The following is a 14,344-nucleotide window of genomic DNA, read 5'->3' as shown; positions in this document are numbered from 1 at the left end:
CATTTGTGTTTTTATTGCTTTAACTACCACAGGAAGAAACTGAAGAGCAAATGGCTGATTCACAGGGTACTGATGTGTTCCCTGCATCATGCTCTTCGGCCTCTCCTAAAATGGCAACTTAAACAGCTCACATTTGGAGAAAAGCGGCCTTGTTTATCAGCTGACTATGTTACAAGATATCTCGAGCTTTTAAATTTAAACCAATTCCAGTAACAGAAAATAATCCATATCCAAGTATAAAAAACATAACTAACTACATTTCACAAAGAAGTCCTCCTGGTAAAATGAGCAAAGATTTGAAAGGCTTTTGCCGCAGAAAACTAAATTAAGAGAAATCTGACAATATAATTTCAAAGAAGAAAGCTTATAGGAAATGGATGTAGATGGAGAGAGACCTGGGAAGTTAACTATAACTGAGGTGTTATGAAAGAAGAAAGCTTATAAGGAATCCTTGAAAATCTACTCTACATAATACAGAAGAAATTGACCCTATATTTCCAAGGCACAGAGTCCAATTGGAAAAAAAAGAAGGGATGAGAGAAAAACAGAAAATGAGATTAAATTAATAGATCATTCTGTTATACTATATAGTCAATAGCAAGCAAACTTTAATGTCAAAAGTTACAAAATAAATTAAGTTACAAAAATATTTAAGACACTTTCCTACCAGCTCCAGCTGTTCCCCAAACACAAAACAAAAATCAAGCTTAGTTTACTAAAACATAAAAAAGCAAACACACAAAATCTAGATTCCTAAAGAAGAATCAATTTTTAAGTTCAAACTAAAATAAATACATGACCTAAAATCCTGAATTTTGTAAGAAATACACAGTAGTTGAGACTAAAAAAGAAATACCAGATTAAAAATGAAGACCACTTTATGGGTATTTTGACAACCACAATTTTATAACAATTTGCCTGATTTAAATTACAGCTATAAAATGTTATTTCCTCAGGGACTGTTGGCTAAATCCACCAGAGATGGGACTAGGACTTACTTTGTATAACACTGAGTCCAAAGAGGTGACAATCCTTTAGCCTAAGCAGGTCACACACCTGGACCAGCAACTGGTGACACAGAATTTTAACCTGTAGGGGGAAAAAAGTACTACTTGAAATAGCAATTCAATTAAGTCCATACAGTAAGCCACAATCAGGGAATTTAATGCAACTTGCCTTAAAAGAACAAGCTGACACTAGTAGAACAATTGCTGGCTTATTGGAATCACTTTAATCTGGGGCTATGTTTCAATAATGATTATCACAATACCAATTTTTACAACATGGCAATAAAGTGCTAATGCAATCTTGCACAAGACTCATAAATCTTATGATACATGGACAGGGCTCTCAAACCATGGTGCATGATTAGAGTATTTCAGAAGGTACGCAGAATAGCTTACTCAGATTACCAAAAGTATTCACTTGGCAAGTATCTTTTTCTTTTTTCTAAAGTTTTATTTATTTTTAATTGACATATAAAATGATATATATTTATGGTGTACAACATTATGTTTTTATTGATACACATACACACACACATATATACACACAAATACACACCCACACACATTGTGGGATGGCTAAATTGAGCTAACTAACATATGCATTACTGCACATACATATTTTTTTTTGCAGAGAAAACATTTAAAATCTATTCTCTCAGCAATTTTCAAGTATACAATACATTGTTATTAACTATAGTCACTGTGTTCTACAATAGATACCCTGAACTTATTCCTCCTAACTGAAATTTTGTATTCTTTAGACCATTTCCCTAATCTCCTCCCCCCTCCCCCCCCCGCCAAGCCTGTTTACCACCATTCTATTCTTTGCTTCTATGAGTTAGACTTTTTAGATTCCACATATAAATGAGATCATGTGGTATTCATCTTTCTGTGCCTGGCTTATTCCGCTTAACATTATATCTTCAGAGTTCATCCATGTTGTTGCAAATGACAGGATGTCCTGCTTTTTAAAGGCTGAATAGTATTCCATTGAGTATATATACCACATTTTCTTTATCCATTCATCTGTTGATGGACACTTAGGTTGCTCTCATACCTTGAGTACTATGAATAATCCCGCAATGAACATGGGAGTGTAGCTATCTCTTTGACATGATTCATTTCCTTAGGTATATACCCAGGAGTGGGACTGCTGGATTGTATGATAGTTCTATTTTTAATTTTTTGAGGAATCTTAATACTGTTTTCCACAATGGCTATGCTAATTTACATTCTTTTTTTTTTTTTTTTTTTAAAGGAAAGTTGGTATCATTTAGCATGCCAAGTCTTTTTATTTTTTATTTTTTATTTTATTATTATTATTTTTTTTGTCTTTTTCGTGACCGGCACTCAGCCAGTGAGTGCACCGGCCATTCCTATATAGGATCCGAACCTGCGGCAGGAGCGTCGCTGCGCTCCCAGCGCCGCACTCTCCCCAGTGCGCCACGGGCTCGGCCCGCTAATTTACATTCTTACCAACAATGTACAATGGTTCCCTTTTCTCCACACCCTTGCCAACACTCATTTTTTGTCTTTTTGATAGCAGCCATTCTGACAAGTTTGAGGTTATATCTCATTGTGGTTTTAATTTATATTTTGCATTAGTGATGCTGACCTTTTTTTTCATATACCTATTTGCCATTTCTATATCTTCTCTTGAGAAATGCCTATTCAGGGCAAGTATCTTTTCAAGAAAAGTTTTCCTCTTGATGGTCTAAGAAAAATACTCATCTACTGCACAATGAGTGACTGCCTAGCTTTTATTTACTTTAATCAATCACTGTTATTGTCTAATATTTTTTAGTACCTAAACCAGATTCCTTTCCTGAGTCCTAGTATAATTCAATCATAAAACTATATTAATTTGAAATTCTGGGGATAAGTTATTCTGAAAAGTTACAAGTTAAATGATAAAACAGTCTTTAAAAGATACAATTGTAATATTTTCCCAAATGTTTAATGAAGTGTTGGGTGGGGACAATAATTCTGCCAAGTCTGCCTTGGATTCAGAATTACCAAAGTTTATTAGAGTTGGGATTGATTTTAAAAGACCACCCAGGTCAATTTCTTAAAACTCAGACAGCTTAAAGTCATGTAGCTAGTAGTGGCAAAGAGAGCAACTCACAACTCATTTGTGTATTAAAATACTTTTATATATGTATATTAAAATATGTGCAACATGACAGTTTATCATTTTAGCTATATATATTACATGTGGCATTTCTCCTCTCATTGATACTATTAGCTTTCAAATCTTTTCTTCAATGACAATGAGGACAATAACAGTTTAATTATAAATTCTAAATTAGTTAACTCTGAATTAATGACGTTTTATCATACATTAACATGGAACTCAGATTAGAAAAATAAAAACATGCTGAGATCCCTTGAAAATTGAAAGCCAAACGATTCAAAACTGATGATAATTCTAATTATAGTAAGAAAAGTGGGTTTACTGCTCTTTTCCACATTCATTATTAAAAGGCAACCAACCTGAAACACCTTACCCACTGGAAAGAGCAGAAGATATTTAAGGCCAGAGTCGTATCAATTCATCTACTTAGAAGCACTAGGAACTCAATGAACAGTGTGCTATTTTATATTCAGGATATACAGTATACATTCAGTAAATGTGTGATGAGTGAAAGCCAGGAATCTGATTGCCCATGGGTTCCTCCTCATCTTCATTCTGTTCCATGGCTGCAGACTACTCCCTGATTTACTGAGCAAACCATTTTATAAATGTGCCATTCAGCAATTTAGAAAAAATCTGTCAATGCAAACCCATCAACACCACCGGGAGAATACATTTGCCAATGGGAAATCATTATCATCCTCTTTGTGTATAGCTACCTTGATTCAGCCCAGTTAAGATCCTTGATTTCTATCCTACAGAAGTCCTATGCTATTTCCAACATTCACTAAAAAGACTCTGGATTTTGAGTTCCACCTTACCATAATTCTACTTTACAAATAAGCTTAAATAAACAGAATGATAAAGAGAAGAAAGTGCCAAATGTCATATAAAATTCCTAAATTGAACTATATACTACCAATTTGAGACTTAAAATGTCATATCGTCTATAGCACCTTTAATCCATAATTTGACTGTATTTAAAAATGTCAGACACAAAGCAGCCAGGAAAAATGTAATAAAAAGTTAAAATCCAAACCACAAACTAAATATCCGTAAAACAAACCATGCTGTAACTTTGTGACTACAGACCAAATAATGCTGTACATTTCCTCCACACATCCCATGTAATTATTATTGTTCCACTAGTTTAAATCAAGTATTTGGAGCCTACTGACTAAGCTCTTTAACAACTATCAAATAAGTACAGTGTTCTTGTTTAAAAACTATAATTAAATAAGGCTGTGTCTCTAAGGTCTTACCTGCTGTGAAAACAAGCTTGAGTTTTCAGTATTTGCAAATTATGAGTCTTTAAGGCTACATTTTAGCTCATTGTGAAATTTCTCAAGTTCTTTCATCCTTAAGAGCAATGAGAACTTTAAAAAGTGCTATATAGTATGAGGTATGAAGAATAAAAGTTAAAGCTTTATCTAAAAATATATTCAATATGGAAGTTATAAATTAAAACAGCATTTGACCCTAAGTGTCAATGGTTTGTTATTGCACAGAATATTTAGAACTAGAAAAAAAATTTTTTTTTGTTCACTCCAATCTTAGTGAAGATGTATAAGCTCTTAGCCACCATTTATAGCACTCAAAAACTTTATGACTCTTACATTTACCATGATTTTATTTCCAAAGTTTTCATATCGAATATTTGCCTGATGTTTAAAATCATTTAAGCCTCTATTAGTACAACTCATAAAAGTTCAGAATAACTAAGATACTAAATTTATTCCACATGCAGAAAAGCAACATTCTATCAATTACACTTGCCAGGGAACAAACTTTCTTTGTTTAAAAAAATATTTAGAAATGATGAAGAAACTGAAACCGTTCATGAAGTAGTTTTTGCTACAGTTAATTTGTTACACCCAAATTCTATAACATCAACTGCTATTTTCTGAATATGAAGATAATACTTTGCAGGAAAAAAGGGACCCCTGTCAGCCTTGAAGTGTTTGACTAGCACTGGGGAAGCCTCCACACTACTTAACCCAGTCCCTCCTTCGGTCCAGCCACTTGCTAGAGAGGAGTTGAGGCATGGCAGAAGAGTCTACTACACACCCTGGAATAAGAAATCTTGTAGGCCTACGCGAGGTTTTCCTTTCATTAACAGAGCATCCTAATGAAATGAACAAACAGCTCAAAGAAATAAAAACAAGTGCTACTCTATTAAGTGCTCACTTATGGAGCAATTCTCATGTGCTAGGCACCGCACTATAAGTGCTTTATGCATGTGACATCTTTAAATCCTTGCAATGTCCCTGTGAGGAGGGTAAGATTATCCCCACTAAATAGATGAGGAAATCAAAGTAAAACACGCACACACGTACGTTCAACCAACCCCCCAGGTAAACATGCTCAAAGATGCAAAGTAAGTAGTTGAGCAGAAATTTCAACAAAGGTCCCTGTGACTCTAAAACCCACTTAATCATGATATGTGGCTTCAATGTCCATGACCATAGTCCTGACCATCTTAGAGAGATTATTATATTAATTTTGTAAAAGAGGAGAACTGAAGCAGTATAAATTTATCTCTAAGGATTAAAATAATAATAGCAGCTACTATGTATATCTATTCAGAAATTATGGTATGTGTTGACCCTGAATTCTCACAATTATCCTGCAGCATAGGTATTATTGTAATTTTACAGGTGAAAATGTTGAGGCCAAGGGAGGTTTAATTAACTTTCCAGAAGTCATTCATTCATGAGATTTAAATTCAGGTCTGTGTGTTTTAAGTACATCCATGTCTTTTCACTACAATACTGCCCTCAATTAGTCTTCATAAAGGGAAGGCAGAAAGGAAGCTAATACAAATCGAGTACCTACTATGTTCCAGGTATGTGCAAGTTGTTTTTACAAGTGAAAAGGGTGATTAAGCTTAAGCAACTTGTCCAAAGGTCCCAAATCTAGCAGATTGTAAGGTCAAAATATGAGTAATCTTGTACCATTTCTCAACAGTGATGATGATAGTTACATTGTTATTACTAACAACAACCAACACTGACTTTGTGCTTACTTTGTATCATGTGCAGATGGTCCCCAACTTACAATGGCTCAGTTTATGACTTTTTGACTTTACGATGATTTTAAGCTGTGTATGTTAATGGTGGGTACCCACAAAACCATTCTGTTTTTTACTTTCATTAGAGTATTTAATATATTGCATGAGATATTCAACACTTTATTATAAAATGGGCTTTGTGTTAGATGACTGTGACCAACTGTAAGCTAATGTAAGTGTTCTGAGTACGTTTAAGGTAGACCAGGCTATAAGCTATGAGGTTTGGTAGGTGTATTCAATGCATTTTTGACTTACAATATTTTCAGTGTATGATGGGTTTATCAGGATGTGACCCCACTGTAAGTCAAGGAGCAACTGTACTGTTCTAAGGGCTAGGCCCCTGACACAATGCCAAAAATACAATCCAGTAAATAGAGTTGTGGAGAGTGAAAGAAATTAAGTGGTGCTGGTACACAGGTCTTTGCCTGTCTGGCTTAAGATTTTAGAGTATCTAGAGACCCTGTTTAGGGGATCTTGTAAATTGCGGATTCCTGTGTCCTCCTGTAAGACTTACTACATCAACATTTCTAAGGAGTGCAGCCAAACAATCTGAATATTTAGCAAGCTCCCCCAAATAATTCTGATGTACATTCAACTTTAAAAATCACTGATCTATAGCAATGAATGAACTGACTATCCTACAATCTGTTCTGCATAATTATTTTCCTCAGCTGAGATTTTAGTACAAATTAATTTCTTTGAAAATTACAGTGAGCTTTTAGTATTTCTCACTAAGTCAGATCAGTCTTCCTTTCACTTAACTGTGGTTAGTAAGGTTTGTTCCATACCCTGCATGTGTATACACGCACATGAACATACACACACATATTCCATCAGGTAAAAAGACAAAAATGGAAGTGAGAGAAGCTTCTTAAGTGCTTATGCTATATGTCCCAGTTTATGTATATTTTAAAAATATGGAAGGTATCTTTTATATAACTGTATAAAAGAAGTCAAACAGTATATTCACATCTATAAATAGAATTACATTTTCATTTATTTTGCCAGTGCCCACAATGAAAAGAGATATATTACCAATTTTTATTTGGTTTTAAAAACCAAATGCTGCCAAAATAATAGCCTACCACTTCACTCATCCAAAACAACTTCCGTACACTGAGCAGAAATGTAGCTAATCACTAAAAAAATCTGCCCAACAGATGATAAAGTTCCTCCAGTAGGCATACCTGATGACCAGACAATCCCTATAAGCAAAAATGAGGATACATTAGTAAATCAAGAAACTATCTTGGTTGTCAGAATAAAGCCAAAATGATATGGCAATAAGCAGAACCTTTTCCTACCTAAACTTTTTAATGAAGCAATTTAAATGTCGTATATATTCAGTATAACATTTAGAAATATTCTTTTATATAGCAATTAGATTAAAAACATAGTAGCATATAGGAAAGAAAACTAATTCAAGGCATGCACAAAGGCAATTTTCCCCCTAATTCCATCAGAATACATACAGTGAAAGAAAGAAATGAAAGTTCATAATACGGAGAGGGGTTGAAAAATGCTAGGCATGATATTGATTACCATAAAATTGTTTGGCAGTCTCTGACAAGGCTAAATATATGTATACCCTATGATTCACAAATCCACCCTTGGGTATAAACCCAGAAATGTATATACATGTACATACACATAAAATGTTCATAACAGTTTTATTCGTAATAGCCCAAAACTTCAAACAACCATCAGCAGTAGATGAAAAAAATAAATTTGGCATACTTATACAATGGAATATCACATAACAATGAAAAAGAAAGAATTATTGTCATATGCAATAGCATATAACTCAATTTTTAAAAGTTAAAAAAATAGTATCACATTCTGTAATATCCAGGTTAACTAAGCGAGTTGACTCTCACTCATGAATGGTTGCTTAGTGCTCAAATGCACAGCCTATGCACCTAATTCTTAAAATTGGCTAGACTTTGGCTATTATTAAAACAATAATTAAGATGTGCATTAAAAAACCAGCAATTATTACCATTCTGTGTGTGGGTGGTAACTCCAATCATTTAAAACACAAACTCACAAGTTATATTTCAATAAAAAGTTTAAAAATAGCAAGTGTTTGTTTTTCAATACAGTAACCAAAACTCTGTAACTCTGCCCCAGGCGACAGAATATGGAAGGCAGTTGAACTTAAGCCATAATGCTAAGCTTATACCTGTGTAGGCTATTTAATGCCCCAATTCTGCCACTTTATTGCTGGTCTGATTCTGTGATGATTTCACCCTTAACCAAGTCATAACTTGAATGTGGTCACTGGTAAGAACACAATATTTAAACATTTATAAAATTGGATCTACTCACATTTATGATGATGTTCAGAGATTCATCATTGGGAAGGAAAATACACACACTCCGGCGGTCTTGCATGACTCTGTTGTTATGGAAGTTCAATTTGTTCATTGTGTTGTGGGCTCTCTAGTGGTCAGGCTGGTGTCTGAGTGCTCGGCAATTCCTCAGGTTCCCAGCACTCCAAAGCCAAATCTTGTCCTCATCACATACCCTACAGGAGAAGCATGGTGGTATTCAACTATGTAGGTTTCATAGCTGTAAAAAAAGCCCAAAGGGAGGCCTGTGAATGAAGGTGGTGAGACTGGAAGGACAGGGAGATGGAGAGCACAACTACTCGTGTGGGCACAGGGACAGCATGTCTCACACCAGGGTCACCAAACTTAATAAGTGAAAATTCACTGAAACTTATTCTGTATTTTGCCCACCAATGACCATTTTAAAACTTTCACAGTCATGAACTAAACTTAAAGCCAATGAGAGCCTCACACATTCAAGGCAGTGCTATTCACGACAGGACAGGGCCCACAGAAACAGAGATCCTGCCTTTGAGGAGTTTCCTGTCTCACATGGGAAATAACAAAGGGTTCTAAAACAAACAAAATGACAAAAATAGTAGCAACAACAAAATTCTTTTTCTCTTTTTCTTCCACTACTATCAAACTCAAATAAATGTCTTGGTTCTTACATTATTACATTCATTCTTCAACCACTATGGTCTAGTTTCCATTTCCTTCACTTTACCGACATGCCTCTGACCAAGGAAGCCAGTGACCTCTAGACCAGCAGTGGCATCCCAGGGCTCACTTTCGTGGATCTCTCCACGACATTTACTGTGATTGCTAAGCCCTCCTCACAACTTCCTTCTCTCTTACTTTTTACGGTGCTGCTCTCTCCTGATTCTCTATCCTGATAATGCAAACTTAATTTTTCTATTTATTATCTCACCAATTAATACATAAAAATAACAAGACTATATAAATCAAACCAAGTTTGTATATAAAAGAAGTATGGACTTTGGATACCTTTCATTTCTAATCAGTTTACTAAACTTATGAATTTTATTTTATTTTTTTTTACTTCCCTCAGGTTTTTAATGTACTCATATATAATTATGTTTGCAACTAATGAAAATTTTATCTCCAGTTTTCAATAATCACACCTTTTATTTCTGTTTCATGTTTCATTGCATTAGTGAGACCTGGCAACATAATTTTTTTTATTTTTTATTTTTTATTTTTTTTAGTATATAATTCTTAGGTTTTTTTTTTTTTTAATTTTATTTTGTCGATATACATTGTGGTTGATTATTGTTGCCCCTTACCAAGACCTCCCTCCCTCCTCCCTCTCCCCCCCCAACAATGTCCTTTCTGTTTGCTTGTCATATCAACTTCAAGTAATTGTGGTTGTTATATCTTCTTCCCCCTCCCTCCCCCAGTTTTTGTGTGTGTGTGTGTGTGAATTTATATATTAATTTTTAGCTCCCACCAATAAGTGAGAACATGTGGTATTTCTCTTTCTGTGCCTGACTTGTTTCACTTAATATAATTCTCTCAAGGTCCATCCGTGTTGTTGTAAATGGCAGTATTTCATTTGTTTTTACAGCTGAGTAGTATTCCATTGTGTAGATGTACCACATTTTCCGTATCCACTCATCTGATGATGGACATTTGGGCTGGTTCCAACTCTTGGCTATTGTAGAGTGCTGCGATGAACACTGGGGAACAGGTATACCTTCGACTTGATGATTTCCATTCCTCTGGGTATATTCCCAACAGTGGGATAGCTGGGTCGTATGGTAGATCTATCTGCAATTGTTTGAGGAACCTCCATACCATTTTCCATAGAGGCTGCACCATTCTGCAGTCCCACCAACAATGTATGAGAGTTCCTTTTTCTCCACAACCTCGCCAGCATTTATCGTTCAGAGTCTTTTGGATTTTAGCCATCCTAACTAGGGTTAGATGGTATCTCAATGTGGTTTTGATTTGCATTTCCCGGCTGCTGAGTGATGTTGAGCATTTTTTCATATGTCTGTTGGCCATTTGTATATCTTCCTTAGAGAAATGCCTACTTAGCTCTTTTGCCCATTTTTTAATTGGGTTGCTTGTTTTCTTCTTGTAAAGTTGTTTGAGTTCCTTATATATTCCGGATATTAATCCTTTGTCACATGTATATTTTGCAAATATTTTCTCCCACTCTGTTGGTTGTCTTTTAACTCTGTTAATTGTTTCTTTTGCTGTGCAGAAGCTTTTTAGTTTGATATAATCCCATTTGTTTATTTTTCCTTTGGTTGCCTGTGCTTTTGGGGTCGTATTCATGAAGTCTGTGTCCAGTCCTATTTCCTGAAGTGTTTCTCCTATGTTTTCTTTAAGAAGTTTTATTGTTTCAGGGTGTATATTTAAATTTTTAATCCATTTTGAGTTGATTTTAGTATATGGTGAGAGGTATGGGTCTAGTTTCATTCTCCTGCATATGGATATCCAGTTATCCCAGCATCATTTGCTGAAGAGGCAGTCCCTTCCCCAGTGAATAGGCTTGGTGCCTTTGTCAAAGATCAGATGGCAGTAAGTGTGTGGGTTGATTTCTGGATTCTCTATTCTATTCCATTGATCAGTGTGTCTGTTTTTATGCCAGTACCATACTGTTTTGGTTATTATAGCTTTGTAGTATAGCTTTAAGTCGGGTAGTGTTATGCCTCCAGCTTTATTTTTTTTGCTCAGCACTCTGGCAACATAATTTTAAAACATTGGTGGATATTTCCTACTGTCATGTGTCTAGTGTTTCACATATTTTTGCTAACAGAACTCTATGCAACTGAGATATGTTAAGACTAGTTGGCTCTCAAACCATTAGTACTTAGATTATTCCTTCCCAGCCATATTTACAGGATGCAAAAGAGAACTTCCAGGAATATGGAACAGTTTCACTAGTCAGGAGTATACATAACCATATATTTTCACAGAAAAGCTAGGAGACTACTTCAAAAAATTCATGGAAAAATATAATTAAAAGATAATATGACTCTTCCCATGAACTTTTCAAAGTACCCTTGTATTATCAGTGCTCACATAAAGCATAAATGAGATAGAATCTTAGCCTATTTATTTCTTAAGGTTAAATGTCTATCTGTCAGCAGGAGGGTAGAGTATACATTCTTAGCACAATGAGTAAATATTATCTACTGTTTCTTTTTAAAGTAGAAATAAAATATCATCCACAAGGGAATTACTCAGACTAAATAAAAACAAATGGTAATCTCATATATGGTATTTCCTTATTAGGAAGGTGACTAAAAGCCCACTTTACGAGTATTCTGCATTTCTTAAAGGATGATAGCAACTGTTTCATATTGGGTTACAGCCAGCACACTGCCTCATGGAGCCGCTGAATGTCAGTGCTACAGCTCTCTCCAGAACGGATGGTTAACCCGTGTGTTCTACCTGCATCCCAAATTCAATCACCCATCTAAAAAAATACACACTTTGGGTTCAAATGAAAGCATCAGTTGGAGGGTTCAAATGAAAGCATCAGTGGCTAACTGGATCAGAATCACCTGGGTCTTTGTAATAACTACAGAACCCTGAACACAGTGACATTTCTACTCAGGCAGGATCTCCAGGGTCAGGGCCAGGTATTTCTGATTTGCAACCACGTTTGAAAATCACCACTTTTGTTAACAGAAGGAAGGTACTGAGCAGAAGGTTGGATATATCTTCATAGTATACACTAGGAAAACATCTTGAAGATAAAGAACTGGAGGTAAACAACATATGTTAATGATATCACATCATCACCAAAACAATAAAAAAAAAATGCTCTCAACATTTTTCAAAGTATAAATTATTAAAACAGGTCAAATTCGTATACTCAGGACATTTTCCTGAAAAATGTTACTAACTGGTCTAGGGATAAATAAGTTTGTGAAGTACTGTACCCTATATATGCCCTCTCTTAGAAATTCAGAACAAACAGCTCTGAGAAGTCCTGCAGACAGCTTCTTGAATTTAACATAGTTGAGCACAGAATACTTTGTACCAAGGCATATCTATTACAGCCCGGTAGCATAATATTCTTAGGCATACCATTTGAGAAATACAGTTCTAAAATGATTTCTTTGTCAAATACTACATTTCATGGCAAAATTTTCCCCTATGTATTAATATATTCCAACACTCAGGCCTCCTCTTTGCTATATGAAATTGTTTCAAGAAGAAATTATAAGCTAGGATTAAATGCATCTTACAAATTTAAATTCAAACTCTTAAATAACATTAATCCCAATATAACTCTTCTTATTTAACACTACACTTCAAATTGCGTTAGTCCCATAATTTTCCATTTCTAATTAAACCAATCAAAACAGGGTATTTCTACTGACCTCCTTTCTAGAATTTAAAAAATAAACTAGAAAAAAATATCTTCTGAGGTTTGAGATGTTTCCAGAACTTCATTAAAATAATTTAAAATTTTCATATGGGTACAATTTTTATTTTATTGTTCAAAAATGCAGCACAATTGAGGACTGGAAGAGGATTATTGAAGCAAATTTAATAAAAGCAGAGTCTACAAGAGGCAGTGCTGTTTCACTGCTGATTTTTCTGCTTTGAGGATGGCACGCCCTAAAAGAGAGATAAGATTAAGTTTTTACTTTACCCAGGACAGCATTAAAGCTGATTAAAAGGTTCCACTGAAATAGCAAAATAACTGCATCTCTAATATGCACCAGTATAAAACTTAAACTTAAATTGGGAAGTCCTAGAGAAAAGAACTAGACTAAATTTATACCAATTTGCACTGCAAAAATTAGCTTCTCAGCCAATGGCTACTTATTCTGTATCCTAACCTGAATCTCAACTCAGTCCCAGGAGGACACATTTCCTACCTCAGGGCAAACTGTTCTGTACAATCTTAGGACACATTTTCTGTGAAAGACAAATCATTTGTACTAACATATTTTCCAGGAAATAACAAAACAGCTTTAATATTAATCAAACCCCACCTTGCCATCTTAATTATTAATACCCAACTTGCAAACAAAATGTGTTAAGCTATAAAACGCCCCCGCTTGAATTTTAAACCCACATTATTAGTCCTTTATTTTCTGAGAAGCCCCATTAGTTACAAAGTTACTTAGTTTCTTTTAAGAATCAGGAAGCCAGCACATTCAACACTGATTTACATTTTTTAGAAATTGTGGAAAATAAGCTTTAAAACTGGGTCCCCACCAAATAAAAGTATGGACTTTAATCATAATGTATCAATAGCGGTTCATTAGTTGTGACAAATTGTACCATAATCAAGCAAAATACTAACAAAAGAGGAAACTGGGTATGTGGGTGGTATACAGGAACCATCTTTGCAACTTTTCTGTAAATCTAAAACTACTCTAAAATAAAAAAGTTTATTTTTTAAAAAATGTAGGTCACCAGAAATTTTCTACCCACATAATATAATCTTATTTTGAATGGAGGCAATGGAGGATTCTCAATTCTGGGATTGCCTCCCTAAAAAAAGTAAAAAGATGGTGATTTGATAAGAAGATTACTATAAGACAATCATGACTAAGGAGGCATATATCAACAGTTAATATGATATCTTTATTACCTACCAAAAATAAGGCAAAAAATTATCTTAGAAAATGGATTGCAGAGAGTACTATATTTTAATCATTAAATTAATTACGCACATTACATTTACACTCACATTACACACACACAATATTGTAATATTTATTTGCTGAAAAGCAGAATATAAAAGCTATAGAAGATGTTCCCCCTATACCCCAAAGTTCACCATCTAGTTAAGGACACATCACTA

The 14,344-nt window shown here is 34.6% G+C and overlaps 1 protein-coding gene across 3 annotated transcripts in view; it reads right to left on the bottom strand.

The window, feature by feature from the left end:
• The window catches only part of FRMD6 (FERM domain containing 6), a 76,399-nt gene that overhangs the window by 33,975 nt on the left and 28,080 nt on the right, over positions 1-14,344 (bottom strand). For 2 of the 3 annotated variants that reach the window (XM_063089720.1, XM_063089722.1), the window contains exons 2-3: positions 8,540-8,782; positions 999-1,089 (exon numbers count right to left, since the gene is read on the bottom strand). In XM_063089720.1, coding sequence (XP_062945790.1) covers positions 999-1,089; positions 8,540-8,638 — 190 coding nt within the window. In that variant the 5' untranslated portion in view covers positions 8,639-8,782. The remainder of the gene's footprint in view (positions 1-998; positions 1,090-8,539; positions 8,783-14,344) is intronic. The other variant, XM_063089721.1, reaches the window with a different exon arrangement.

The sequence above is a fragment of the Cynocephalus volans genome, chromosome 3 (genome assembly GCF_027409185.1).
Source record: "Cynocephalus volans isolate mCynVol1 chromosome 3, mCynVol1.pri, whole genome shotgun sequence".
NCBI classification, from domain to species: Eukaryota; Metazoa; Chordata; class Mammalia; order Dermoptera; family Cynocephalidae; genus Cynocephalus; species Cynocephalus volans.
This window is presented reverse-complemented; position numbering and strand designations above follow the sequence as displayed.